Genomic DNA, 14,243 nt, shown 5'->3' with positions numbered 1-14,243 from the left:
TCTGGACTTAAGATCCAACTGGCAAAATGAACCATTGGATCCTGGCCATTTAAGGGGTTAGGAGTTAGACAGATTCTGCTCAGAGCAAGTCAGATTGTCTAAAGAGTATCAACCGTAGACTGACTACATAATACAGTCTATGGTATCAACCAGTGTAGCTCCATATCATGGCAATGACAACAGCACCATCTGCTGGGCTGACCGCACACTGTTATTTTTATAACAAAGTACCTCTCGGAGTTGGAACTTTTCTCTTTGTTCTTTACTTTTCATTACTTTCTTTCTAATTTCTTTTTTCTTTCCTTTTTTCTTCTTTACATTTATTATTTATTACTTTCCTTTTTTCTTTTCTTTTCATTAATTTCCTTTCGTTTTCTTATTCTTTTCCTTTTCATTTTTTGTTCTTTTATTTCAATTATTTTATTTTTATTCCTTTTCCTTTCCCACTTTTTCCTGTCCGTTCATTTCATTCTTTTCATTCTTGATTTTTCTTATTTTTTCCATATTTGTTTTTTTAATATATATTTTTCCTTTCCTTTCGTTGCTGTTCATTACTTTATTTTAATTCCTAATTTCTTTTCCTTATATTGTTTTTTTTTTTAATTCCGTTTATCGTTGGACTCTTAATATAAAGGCGTCTGCTGTATTAGCTTGTTGCTGTTGCTGCTCGCTTCACTCCTCTTCTCCTCTCCTCTCCTCTCCTCTCTCTCTCTCAGCGCTCTTTTAAGCTCTCAGCTCTTTCATATTTAACCCTACTACTCCGCGTCCTGTGCTGAGTTCATGTCTCGTTTCAAACGGGGAGGTAAAGTAGACTCCAGGGCGGGATTCAGACAGGAGAAAGAGGGATGTCCTGTGCCGTACGGGCTGCTGAAGTCCGCCAGAACGAGCGGGCAGCTCAATCTGTCTGGGCGCGGTCTGAGCGAAGGTAACGAAACAGACAGAAACGGGGCTGATAAGGACTCGGTAACGACATTCAGAACGACTTTAATGTGTGAACAGATCAGAGACAGAAGCGGGATATTTAAATAGTGAATATTATCATTTAGGTCTTCTGTGCTAGTGAGACTGAGCAGTAGCCAGACTAGCCAGAGGAGTGACCACCACAGCTGACAGGCTAACGACAACTTACCTGACGTTACTCCAACTGAACACTTCAAACTTAGTGAGAGGTTTTTATCACTAAACCACATTTTCCATTTGCTGCACTACTATGTAAGAGTATTTTAGTGAAATGCTGAAATACTGTTTTTAGAAATAGGAGCGCTCAGGAATTTGAGCCCAAAAGTGCTGAAAGGTTTGAATTCGGGGCGAGCTCCACTACAGACACCACAGGTTGAAGAAGAAGGCATTTATACACACTACACTACATATAACAATGAAGACTTTTGAAACAAAGGTTATTTTTGCTGTTCAGCTATAGTGGCGTCAACATAGCTCTTCTTTAGGTTTTTGCGTGGCTAAGTGGCTAAATTTCAGAGTCTTACTGAGAAATGTGAGTGAAAGTGTGAATAGGTGCCACACTGTTAGCACCAATTCCAGGGGGGCTGACTGGCTCTACAAGCTTCACTGTGTCTCTGTTTCCTTTTCTTTCTTGATTCAATAGTGTATTAGTTAGTTAGTGTACTGACACCAATGGTAGTCCTGTATCTGTTCACTTTAGTTCCCCAGAGCGTATGGAGGCTGAACATTGACCCACCTGAGGAAGCCCAGCAGAACTTGTCCTTCGCAGGGACAGACCGATGGTGGGAGCAGACAGATTTAACCAAGCTTCTACTGTCCTCCAACAAGCTGGAAACACTCTCTGAAGATGTCAGACTTCTACCTGCTTTAGTTGTCTTGGATGTAAGTTGCTTCAGCATCTCTACAGAGTGTATTCATTTGACTGGAAGTTCATGTGAAGGCTAGTGGGTCTGAAGAGCTCGCCGTTTTGTGTGAATTGACTTTTCTAGATTCATGACAATCAGCTCAGAACACTACCAGCATCCATTGGCGAGTTGGAGCATTTGCAAAAACTCATCCTGAGGTAGTTACATTGAAGTTTTCTTACATTTTAAACGTTGTATTTGTGTCTGTTCTGTAGACACAGGTGCCAAAAATAACCGTAGTTGTTATTCTGTTCAGTCATAATCAGCTGACAGAGCTGCCTTTGGAGCTGCGGAAACTGACAAACCTGAGATGTCTTCATCTGCAGCAGAACCTACTAGAACAATTGCCAGAAGACTTGGGGCAGCTATGTCATTTGGAGGACCTCGTGAGTATGAAAAAACTTATGGTTAGCAGGTGGCCCAGGAAGTCATGCTAATAAACTCACTTTGTATGACACATCTGTATGTCCCTTAGACTTATTACTACAGTTCTGCCCTGTTCAAAGAACGTAAATGAGGTGACCATACAATGGACAATGCCTGTAATATGATAAAAGTAAAGTTATATGATATGGACTAAATGACATTTTATTTTATGTTGTCACAGTGACGTGGGAAGGAGTTTGGGGTTGTGAAATTTTTAGCAGCGTGTAGGTGACGTACACAGTGATGTTATGCTATATATATATATATTAGTTCATGGATATTTCATTTGAATAGTTTGGATAACGTAAATGAGCTGAGCGCCTATCAATCAGACGCCTATAGTCAAACTACATGCGCACATTTAGCGGGAGATTATTATAATGAACTAAATACAGATTCTGTTTGCTATGTTTAAAATGTTTAAAATTTCTGCTTGTTTGTTATTTTTTTGTTATCGTTTTCAGCAGTTGCAAAATTTATTACGTCACAGATTTTCTGAGCATTTTGTGTATATCGTCAGTGCCTAAAAACACTGGTCAAGCAAATGCTTCCTTATGAAGGGACCATATTCAGTCCTGTTTAACTGAATTTACTGTAGCATAATTTGTGAAACAAAAATATTTCTTCTTATGGTTTTTGATGACTTGTATCCTGACGTGTCTTTGTGATGAATAAAGTGAAAATATCTTTAAGTATTCTAACATTTATGTTTTTGTCTTATTGTCTGCCTGTACTCTACAGTATGTAAAGATAGATGTAGTTACTTGCCAACATTAGGCTAGGATGCGGTTAATCAGCAGTATTTTCTTAATGCACAATACCTAAAACTTGATCTGATTTGTGTAGTTGATGTCTCAAGGTAAACCCAGCAGAGCTTAAAAATGTGCTAACTATCTAGGCTCTTTACTATTAAAGTAGCTATTGATGAATTATTATTATTATTATTATTATTATTATTATTTTAATATGAATAATACGTTTATGTAAACATTTATATATGGTCTGAAAACTTGGTTAGTGCTGTAAACCATGACCTTGACCAGACTCTTTTCTAATGAAGTACTTGTATGATGGCCATAAGATTTTTAGGAGGTTTAAGTAGATTTACTGCTGATCTCTTTATTCTTGTGGTAAAGCACAGTGTTGTACTTTCTGCTCTAATGTTTTCTTTTTTTGTCTTCTAAACGTTTTAATCTGAAGGATCTCTCCAACAACAAATTAATCGCTATACCGGACAGCCTGGCAAACCTCAACAACCTCACAAAACTTAATCTGTCCTTCAACAGTTTGAAGAGCCTGCCGCCCGCAATCAGTGAGATGAAGAGTAAGTGTCAGCACAGCTGTGCCCAGTTTAGCTAATGTTATTTGGGAAAATATTTGCCAAATTGTTTTTCCTCCCTTAGACTTGAGATTGCTGGACTGCTCTCGAAATCACTTGGAGAGCGTGCCACCCGTTCTGGCCCAGATGGCTCTTGAGCAGCTGTACTTGAGGCACAACAAACTGCGCTTCCTCCCAGAGCTGCCTTCCTGCAAAACACTGAAGGTCTGTGAGGACTATTGGCTCCAAATGTTTGCATTGGATTGAGTCATGAAAGATGTGAAATGGTTGTGGACCTGTGCATGTTGACGGTACACAGATTACATTTTTCTTCGTTTAAATTTGTGTAGAAAATTATTGACAGTATGTTGCAGATACTAAAGCTCGTTTAAATCTAGCCACTAGAAGCCATGGAGCATCCAAAATATCAAGTTTTGTAAGCTTTTTAAAAAAACTGAAAGCAAATGCCAACCAACGGACCAACTCTCTGTATTTACATAAGTCGTTTATAGCATAGACAAACATTCATGAAAAACACAATTACAGGCCCAGATCAAAATGCCCAAACAAGTGCTGGCAAGGATTGTTATTACTATTATAATTTTTAGGGCTGACCCAAATAATTTGAGTACTCGAGTATTTGTTTGTTACGTTGATATACGTCTCTCTGTTTGTCCTGCAGTAACAAACTTAATTATGAAACGTACATGTTATTGTTTTTTTCAAGGTGATTTTGAGAATGAGTATTGGAGTATTAATTTGGAAAGACCTATGAGTATTCAAAGCATGTCAATTGCTGCCTCATTATTATTGTTAACAGCAGAGTGAAAGCACTGCGAAGTATGAGTTACTGCACATTTTTAAGACTGTGTGTTTTCCTATTTCTTTGCAGGAGCTCCATTGTGGAAATAATCAGATCGAGGAATTGGATGCGGCACACCTAAAGCACCTGAGCGCTCTGAGTGTTCTGGAGCTGAGAGATAACAAGGTGAAGAGACTTCCTGAGGAAATAACTCTACTGCAAGGCCTGGAGCGTCTGGATCTTACTAACAATGACATCAGCAGGTGCCAGATATATTCCTTCACATGTTTAGCCTGTCTAACCCCCATTGTGTTTCTGCATATTGGAAGTCATTTTTGAGTGCTGAATTTGAACAAATTTGTGTTACACAGTCCATTCATTTTTACAGATTCTGTCAGCATAAAAACTGAATTCTGTTTCTTGCAACAGTTTTATCATCATATTGTTGACGCTTGCTTTTTCAGTAAATTTAGTCCATGGAAAAATACTGTCCATTTCTTCTTCAGCAGTAAAATATATGGGATCCAGTAAATGATGGAGGCTTCTGTAAAAATCGTTCTTCTTTTGACCTAAAAAAATATTTTCTCTGCCCGTTGTGTGGAACAGTGTACCGTTTGGTCTTGGCACCTTGCCTAAGCTTACATCTTTGGCCCTAGAGGGCAATCCTCTGAGGACGATCCGCCGAGAGCTCCTGACTGTGAGTGTCCAGCATTTCACCTGTAGCTATTTCAGTTTTCTCGTTCTTTATAAATTATGTTAGAGTTACCTGTAGATGATGTTTTATCCAAAAGATCTAATGTATACGTGGCCTATGTTTCAGAAAGGCACTAGTGAGCTCCTGAAATATCTTAGAAGTCGAATACAAGGTAAATGCATTAAACACTGTGTAATTCACAGCACATACAGATTTCACACTATACTCAAAAAGGAGAAAAATCAGATTTAACTGTTTCATCATTATGTATATTATATATTGTTGTGTGTTATATAGAGCAGCCAGATGGGAACCCCAAAGAGGAGCCCAAAACTGCAATGACTCTCCCCAGCCAGGCCAGGATTAATGTGCATGCCATCAAAACACTGAAAACATTAGCCTACAGGTACACCTATCTTATCATCCCAATGTGTTTACGCAGTATGCCAGTCTTCCTCAGTCTTGAGTATCGATGTGAAACCCTACAGCTGAATAGAATATTGTTCTCCCACTTGATTTTATAGTAAATAGCATGATCTGTACACACAGCATCACCAAAATGTCAAAGGACCTTTTACAACAAGCAGAAATCTTACATCTGTTGTGTGTGTGTGTTTGTTTGTTTATTTATTTATTTAGCACACACTCACATTGTGTGATGTGATGGGATGCTGTATGCCATGTAGTTCTACCTGCGTGCTAGTAGTGTTTTGAGCAGTTTGAGTAGGATATACTACTTTTAGATGCTTACCTTAAATGAAGAGCTTCTTTAAAAATGTCATTTTGTCTTCTGAATTTTCATAGTGAAAAACAAGAGGCTTCTATACCTGATGATGTGTTTGATGCGGTCAGTGACAGCCCTGTTACCAATGTAAATTTCAGCAAGAACCAGCTTACTGAAGTACCACTCAGGTATGGCTGACAGTTTTAATAGCTAATGAAATAATTCAAGATTCAGCACAAATTAATAGCAGTAATGAGCATTTTTTTTTGAGTAATTGGAGTAAATGTCTCATTTCCTCAGGGTTGTGGAACTGAAAGACACTCTAGCTGACATAAATCTTGGATTTAATAAGCTTTCTACAATTCCAGTAGAGTTTTCCAAACTACAACAGCTTGTACATGTAGACCTCAGGTAAGTACTACCATCATTCTGATCTGAACTTACTCAAATAAAAAAATTAAGACACAGATGGAATTAATAAGGTGAAATTGCAAATTGGATTTCTTCTTAGAAATAATGTTTTGACATCGCTGCCAGTGGAGCTGGAAGCTCTTAACAAGATGCGGAGCATTATATTGTCTTTTAATAGGTAAGTTTTAATATCGATGCCTTTAGTCCTGGCATTAACAACGTAATATTACCGCATTGCTCTACTGATACTCTACTCACGCTAAATTCCTTGCTGTCAAGAGCTAACAAATTTGTCTAAGTAGTTTGTGCAAGATTAACAGTACATTTTAAAATTCACAAAACAAATCCGATTAAAACATTGTGGCTTATAACTCACATTCTAGCAATTAAATGCTAACATACTGTTGCGTGAAAAATCCATCTAGTAAAGTGACCAGGTTCTGTAGAGTGTGACGGGGACACCTGTTTCTGTCAGAATCTCCTGTCCTCCTCACATCTTCTGTGTCTGAGCTGGGTCACACTACTGTAATACTTCCCAATCCTTGACCACAAAAAAGCATATTCACCAATATTGAATATTGACACAGACTTTATTGTACATTGCTTTATAGTGCAATCCAAAATGTCTTTTAATCATGTTCCCACATTACAATTGTTAGATTTAAGGCTTTCCCAGATGTGCTGTACCGCATCGTAACACTGGAGACAATTTTAATCAGCAACAATCAAGTTGGAGCCATCGATCCCGTCCGTCTTAAGGTGCTGGACAAACTGTCCACTCTGGACCTGCAGAACAATGACATCATGCAGGTGCCACCTGAGCTTGGCAACTGTACTAGTCTGAGGTATGGATGGCAAAGGTCTGCACACTTATTCTACAGTGCAGGGTGGAAGCATGAGAAACGCAGTAGATTGTCAGTATTAAGGCTGCAAGAAAGGGCTAGCTTTTAAAAGCTGTTTGGTCATTTTAAAGCTGTTTGTGCAGTTGGTTAAAGATAAAGAAGGGGCAACATTACTTCCCTTAAAATAAAATTTCACCAAATTTTTCATAATTCCTTCTTAATTTAATTGTTAAGATGTAAACAAAGTCATTCAGAGTAGTTTCAAGTGAAATGCTCTGTTCTAGAGAAACTTGCTGAGTAATAAATTGTTCAAACTGCTGGTGATAGGAACCAGACGGCCAGAGAGGTTAGTGTCTTTAAAAGCTATTTACCTTACAGGAAGCTTTTACGTGACATGGTTCAAAATACGCTGCTTGATGCCCAAGACATTGGTTGTACTATAGTTTAGAGATAAGATTTTGGCTTAAAACATATTTTAAAATCCATTTTTGAAGAAGAGGCACTTTTAGGTCATTCACAAAGACCCCCCAAAGACCACTATTTTGCCATTATCAAAATTACGTATAAGGCACATCCCGTATGTTCTCGGGTCATTTTGAATAGTAAAGAAAATCTTTATTTTATTTAAAACTACACTGAATCGCGGTGATATACAGAACAGTTGGTGAAAAAAGTAGAATTCCCCTTAAATGCAACACAGATAGCCTTGATTTCCAGGTGATTGTAATACTTATCAGATTGTAGCACTGCATGGAAGAGACAAATGGGAAATATGCTCTAAATACAACATTTCTTTCAGTGTATCAACTAATTTTAGAGGCAGGATTAACGTTTACTCTTATGCAAACACTCAGCTTTTTCCACTCATTTCCACAGTGAAATTTATCCAAATCCATACATCCCTGATTAAATCCAGATGACTTCATACATCCTCAGATGTGACTATAGCATTAATGCCAAATGGAATAAAAGCAAATGATTGTCCCCTCTTCTTCACCCCTTATTGGAGCATTACTGAGAATGTTCATTCTTTCAGATGTTCCCAAGTGAAAGTAGCCTTAAGAACATATTTGTGAATACTGTTGTTGAAGTATGCTCTTGAACTGTGTAGCTCACCTATTTTAATCAGTATTTTGGTGAAGAAGCCACTTCTACTTTTTAAATGGGCTACAGGTACAAAAGCCTCCCATGTAGGGTTGAATCTCCTAATGTTACACAGAAATTTTGCCCCTGTAACTTCTAACTGTTGTGGTCTATAAGAGGTTCTGTATGATGTGGGGTTTGTCTCTCACCTCTGTTCTCTGGCTGACAGGGCTCTGATGCTTGATGGAAATCCTTTCCGTAATCCTAGAGCTGCAATTGTAGCTAAAGGAACAGATGCCCTCCTTGAGTATCTGCGAAGCCGTATTCCTACCTGAAGTTACATGAAGTCTTAACTACTACTACTGCCATGTTTTTCACCATAAAACTACTTCTGTAGGAACACACCGACACATTATTCTCAACAGTGCCATAGAAATGTTGGAGTCACAATCTTTATCAGGAATTTGTTTGTTATAATTATGTTTTTTTGCATGCCATGGCTCATGGCCTTAATTCAGATGCCCCCAGAAATCACGCCCTCACAATTCTTTGAAAATCCACTCTGATCCAGCATCCTCTGCCAGTTACCCTGTCTGTTTGTACTTTCTGACCAGCCGTACAATAAATGACATTGCAGTGATGATTTATTCATTAATTACCTTAGCATGCATCTGTCTGAGAAAGACTAAAGAACGAGGAGCGCTAAGTGACCAAAGGTTTTGCTAGCTCTGGTAAATCAAGACTAAATGGGGTGGGTGCACTGGTCATAAATTTTGTCTGTGTCTTTACAGCAAAATAGGCAATTTGTGTTTTATTTATTTATTTGTTTTAAATACCTGAAGTCATATGAACACATGAAACATTCTAGTACTAGTACCAGTATTCTTAATAGCCTGTTAGCCAGAGTTGCATGACATTATTTGCTATTTAACAGGCCAAACTTAAATGAAAAATCTCTCTCTATTTAAATAATATGTCAAATAAGGTAGGAGACTATTCAGCATGAATGGTGTATAATCATATGACATTTTGCTGTAGGGGTAGCAGGAGCATTCAAATACAATGTGCGTGCACTTACCTGACCCACGTTATTTATGTTATAAAATTACAACATGGTCTGAAGACCCTCAATTTAAATGTTGATTTTCTAAAATAATGCATCCTCTACAGGGAATAAACTTTAATATGGCATTTTCTGCTAATTTTACTGCAGAATTTCTGTTTGTTTGATTTTTTTAAATATTGAAATAGGCAGTCCGATTAATAAGTGGTTGAAAAAATGATTCCTTTTGCTGAAGAAGCTTTTGGGCTTTTTATGGAGCCCAGTTTTATGATTTTAGTCCAGATTATTTTCTGTAACCAAGGTCTTAATCATTTGGTTATTTTGCACTAGTTAATAATACTGTTGGTGTAATACTGAATAAATTCATATCGCTGCTGTCAGGACAAAACCTTGTATCTCCATTTTTGTTTTTCATTTTATGAAATAATTTGAAAAAGGCAGGTGCCTTTTATGTTGTCAAAATTTCATGTTGAACGGACCAACAGAAAAGGTCCAAAATGAACTAATATTTCTCCATTTACTTCCAAGTTAAGAATATTTTTGCTTGTCCTGTACAGTTACCTTTTTCCTGACAGCAGTGATATATAATAATGTCATATTGTCTAAATTCATTCAAGAAGTAGTTGTAGTTTTGCCCTAGTGTGTCTTGAAAAGGATCAGGGAATGACAAATAGTAACAATAGTGACTTTTTATTTGTACAATAAAGACTTTCATACATTATTCAAAACACCTCTTAAATACTGAAAAAAATCTGTACTCTCAAAGCCGAAAATGGCTCCGTTATTTGCTGCACAGCTTTGAAATTTTTTATATTTTGCTTTTTTATTATTAAAATTTATCTTAAATATGTACAGATAGCATCTGCAAAATGCATTCTAGACACAGAATATAATATTTCATCAATTACATAGTGTTAATTCAGGAAAAAAAATAATAGGAAGAAGTAAACTTGCGTGTGCAAATAAACTGTATGATAAATTGTCACTTAATCTGTTTAACTAAACGGAATAATTGTATTATTCTATATATAATTACTTTTTGCACAAAAAAATGAAACAGCATTCAAGTCCAGTAAGTCTTCATACTGCAGAAAGCTTTGAGTACATTCACAATCTATAGGAATAAATTATTTAAATGTTTTCATTCACAATTATGTACATCAATACTGCAATTAGACTGAATAGTACCATATATTGGATTTTATATTCAATAGGATTTTAAACACATACAAAAATGACCATCTGTATATCCATATACATATATGTTTGACACAAATTCACAATTACTGTAGAAATAGTTTTTAAGTTTGTTTCTAGAGTGTTCTCTCGTGTTCTAAATACTCTTTTCCGTACAGTTTTTGTATCTTTATAAAATCTCACAATTTGAGCAAAGCTAAGTATATCAATATATTAGAAATAATTACTGAAAACATTTAGTAAAAATAATCATATTATCAAATGCTCTGTCACAATAGTATTTTATCAATTAGTTGTCATCCAAACTTCAGCTTGTTATATAACTAAATTTCTTTTTGAAGTAAAACATGGTTGGGGTTGGAGTTGGGGGTGAGGAAGGGGGCGAGGTGGGGGGCTCTCACTCTTAGTTTTGCTCAAAACCACCGAATGCTACATTTGTATACATTATTTTGGACATGCCCAGGGCATACAGGCAATGTATTTGTTATGGTACACTATGGTACCATTCATCACAATGATTTATTTCCAGGTGGAGTCTGCACTGATTATTAAATAAAAAAATAAATAAAAATAATAATAATAATACTTCCAAGTGACGTAAAGCAACTGAACATTCAATAAAAAAACACAATGTCCCCTAATAACTTTCTTAATTAGACAACTTTAAAAAGTGAAAGCATGCTCTAAACATTAAAGCTCTCTGTGGATATCTATAATGTAATGATGGGAATTCCTTTGTTCATAGTAGATGGTGATTAAAAAACCTTAAAGCAGGAGAACATCAACAAAGCACTGAAAGAAATGATATGAAAATCCCTTTGTATAACCTAAGAAATGAACATACAGACTAAAAAATCTGTGAAATTAATGGCTTTTACCCCTGGTGGATACATGTCAGGTTAAAACTCATAAAAACATGAAAATGCTCATGTTCAAATCAGTGGTGATGTGTTTTACCCTGTCCGAAATGAAGAGGAGGGAATTTCTCTGTATTATCAACCTCCACACTGACCAACAGAGGGCGCTGCAGAAAAGTAATAGCAGGACTACTACTGCTTTTGGATTCTTTTCTGCCGTTTGATTTGTGCAAAACTCTTACAAGAGCCACAATCCAACACCACACCCAATGCGGTAGTAGAGGCCTGCTTAATAAAACGTTTAAAAATTTGTTGAAATGGAGTGAAGGGGTAAAATAAGAAATCTTTCTAAATATTACAAAAAAATTGGAATAATATCAGAAAACCATCTCGATCACATTCTCCTCTCCAACCACGTTACATTTTACTAGTAAATGTATATATTTACACAAGGCATTTACAGAGTTGAGGCAGTGTCATGATGAACAAATGTCCTTAAAAGCGGATGTGCTTTCATGCTCCAAGGTTAAAATGAAAAGCTGCTTGGAAAAATAGGTACAAAATAATAGGCAATATAAATAAGCAGAAAAACGCACCCACCTACAGCCACAGGCTGAGAGATAGAAAGGAATTCCAACCACACCAGTGTAAGATTTCAGCACATATGTATACGTATAAGCCATATGTCACATTATTAGATTAGGTTCTCTATTGTACATTTGGCACTAGTATTTTGCCATTGGTCCAGCAATTGGCAAAACTGTTCCTAGATAAAAACATGATGTACAAGTTCCTGTGTTCCATTTTTTTTCCTTTTTTGAGCAAGAAGTCAGTGTTATAAAAATATTTACATTGTGCTCTCCCTTAAAACGACCAAGTCCACAGCTTTCGGGAAACTCTTCAGAAGAGACACTGCCGTTTCGTGTTCGATGTGTAAAAAACTATGTCCATTGGCCTGCAATGCAAGAATGAAGCAGAGGATGAACAGAGGGCACTGAGGGAAGCAAGCTGGGGCAGGGAGAGGCAGGGCGGCACGGGAGGGCTGGGAACAGGCCTAGCTCAGAGAGGATAAAGAGACATACACTGTCAGGGAAAGAAAAAAAGAAGAACCAGAGAGATGCACACAGGTAGAAGAGGTCATGCTGTAAAAGGAGAGAAGGTGGAGAGAAGCTGGTCTTTGGAGAAATCTGTTCCTCAGCTAACTCTGTGGATCTGTGGAGAGAGAGAGCAGAGAGGGACCCGCTTTCTGCAGGCTACGGCGTGGGCAAGCGAGGCTCCTAGTGGCACACATTTAAAGCGACACTGATAATCGAAGACAGCCCAATAACTATTGGGGCCATTCCAGTCCCATACAGTTATTTAGGCAGACAAAGCCTGGCTTGCTGATGTAGGGTGGCAAAGCCAAGCGTTTCAAGTCTGATAATGATATATGACAAACATAGTTTGAATGGGACATTAAAACTGCATGTAATATTCACCAAACTGCATCTGTGTATGCAGACTGTGAATATTTCATTTTAGCTATACTTCATTACTTCATCTCTACCCTGGGGCAGTTGAACTGTGCGATATTCAAGGCTCTTCAGATAAATTGGCCAAATGAAAACGTTTAAGGTGGTCCCTGAGTTATACTAACATACTATAAAATTCCATCTCTATTAATAGGCATCAGACGGAAACAAAAGACCAGATTCAATCTCTGTTTCAGAGGCAGAGTTAGAAAGATAGGAGGAAAAGGTGAGGGAGAGGATTTCAAGGACCATAAAAAGTTTCAAAATTTATATTACGTAATCATTTTTCATGCCATTAAAGCACTGGAAAATTAATAAACGATCAAATTATCAATGTAAAAGTACGGTAACACAACTATACGGCATTGTTCATAGGGCTGCATGACACCTGCTTAAGCTCCTTATGACAGCTGACATAGACCCACATAAACATTTATAAAGGCTTATTCTAAAAGGTCAATTATCATGTAAGTTGCATTTGCCAACTTTGATGTCAAGTTGATATAACATCTGCAGTTGTATGTAAAAGTTCCCTGGTCAAATTACACATTTTCTTAGTTTTCTTAAATTTCTTTGCTGAGTTTTATACAAAAGTTTGGATACTCTAGATCAAATTACATGTTTTGTTAATACTTAATAACTTAAATGTGGCATTTTCCAGCTCAATTTCTATTTATTTACTTTAACACAGTTAAACATATTGGAGAAAAAATAAATATTTTGCGAGTTCGGACTGTGCCTTCAAAATGTTGTGGTAGTATGGGGTTAGACTGATAGAGAGGGTTGAGGACTCTGAGAACTTGGGCTGGAGCTCTGGGCAGCTTCTACTAGGAGCAAGAAGGCTTGACCCCCCCTGTAACTGCAGTAGGACTGAGATGGGGTGGTGGTGGGGATTGCCAAACTTTTTAGAGTGAAATGACATAGCCTGTTGTCACAGCTAACTTTGTAGCTTAGTATACATCACAGTGATGTAATGCTAAACTTACACGGTAGACTCACAGTCAACCTGTCTGACTTGGCAAGCAATATTCAGCATTATGTTACTGTCACATACACTAAACTACAAAATCTGTCTAATTACCCCAGAATGTTTCAGATATAAAGTCAACTAGACATCAAAGTTGGCAAATACAACTTTTATGATAATTGACACCTGTTGGAATCAGTGTTTATAAACGTTTATGTAGGTCTATGTCAGTTACCATGAAGGACTTATGCAGGAGTCATGTAGCCTTATGAAGGCTGCCCTATAGTAAAGTGTTACCAAAGTACTACAAGTAGACACGCTGCAGCTTGAAATGATGGAACAGCCATAGGCTGCCCTTTGAGTACTGACAGGCCAGTAAAGCATGTCAAGGTTTGACAGACGTCAAAACAGGAGACCATGCTCACTTTGTTGACACACACACATACACACCCTAGACACAAAATGCCACATGCAAAAGCCTCC

General features: G+C 37.2%; 2 protein-coding genes across 3 annotated transcripts in view; one reads left to right on the top strand and one right to left on the bottom strand.

The window, feature by feature from the left end:
• Positions 1-658: 658 nt before the first annotated feature.
• On the top strand, positions 659-8,805 carry lrrc40 (leucine rich repeat containing 40). 2 transcript variants are annotated; one of them, XM_036570273.1, is made up of 15 exons: positions 659-925; positions 1,661-1,842; positions 1,950-2,023; positions 2,122-2,251; positions 3,492-3,615; positions 3,695-3,834; positions 4,502-4,674; positions 5,018-5,108; positions 5,232-5,277; positions 5,403-5,511; positions 5,910-6,017; positions 6,130-6,240; positions 6,341-6,418; positions 6,900-7,085; positions 8,395-8,805. In XM_036570273.1, the coding sequence occupies exons 1-15, from the start codon at positions 781-783 to the stop codon at positions 8,498-8,500; spliced, it is 1,803 nt and encodes a 600-aa protein (XP_036426166.1). In that variant the 5' UTR covers positions 659-780; the 3' UTR covers positions 8,501-8,805. The 2 variants fall into 2 exon arrangements, with proteins under 2 accessions (XP_036426166.1, XP_036426167.1); XM_036570274.1 differs by lacking the exon at positions 6,341-6,418.
• Positions 8,806-9,902: 1,097 nt separating this feature from the next.
• The window catches only part of lrrc7 (leucine rich repeat containing 7), a 110,542-nt gene continuing 106,201 nt past the window's right edge, over positions 9,903-14,243 (bottom strand). Inside the window, exon 28 of the mRNA XM_036570272.1 lies at positions 9,903-12,237. Coding sequence (XP_036426165.1) covers positions 12,130-12,237 — 108 coding nt within the window. The 3' untranslated portion in view covers positions 9,903-12,129. The remainder of the gene's footprint in view (positions 12,238-14,243) is intronic.

The sequence above is a fragment of the Colossoma macropomum genome, unplaced genomic scaffold (genome assembly GCF_904425465.1).
Source record: "Colossoma macropomum unplaced genomic scaffold, Colossoma_macropomum, whole genome shotgun sequence".
NCBI lineage: Eukaryota > Metazoa > Chordata > Actinopteri > Characiformes > Serrasalmidae > Colossoma > Colossoma macropomum.
The sequence above is the reverse complement of the archived record's forward strand: the minus strand, read 5'-3'. Positions and strand labels throughout refer to the sequence as shown.

Coding starts and splice junctions, on each gene's coding strand:
- lrrc40 (XM_036570273.1), top strand. CDS start 781: ATGTCTCGTTTCAAACGGGGAGGTAAAGTAGACTCCAGGGCGGGATTC. Junction 926..1,660: donor TGGGCGCGGTCTGAGCGAAG/GTAACGAAACAG, acceptor TGTTCACTTTAG/TTCCCCAGAGCGTATGGAGG. Junction 5,109..5,231: donor TCCGCCGAGAGCTCCTGACT/GTGAGTGTCCAG, acceptor CCTATGTTTCAG/AAAGGCACTAGTGAGCTCCT.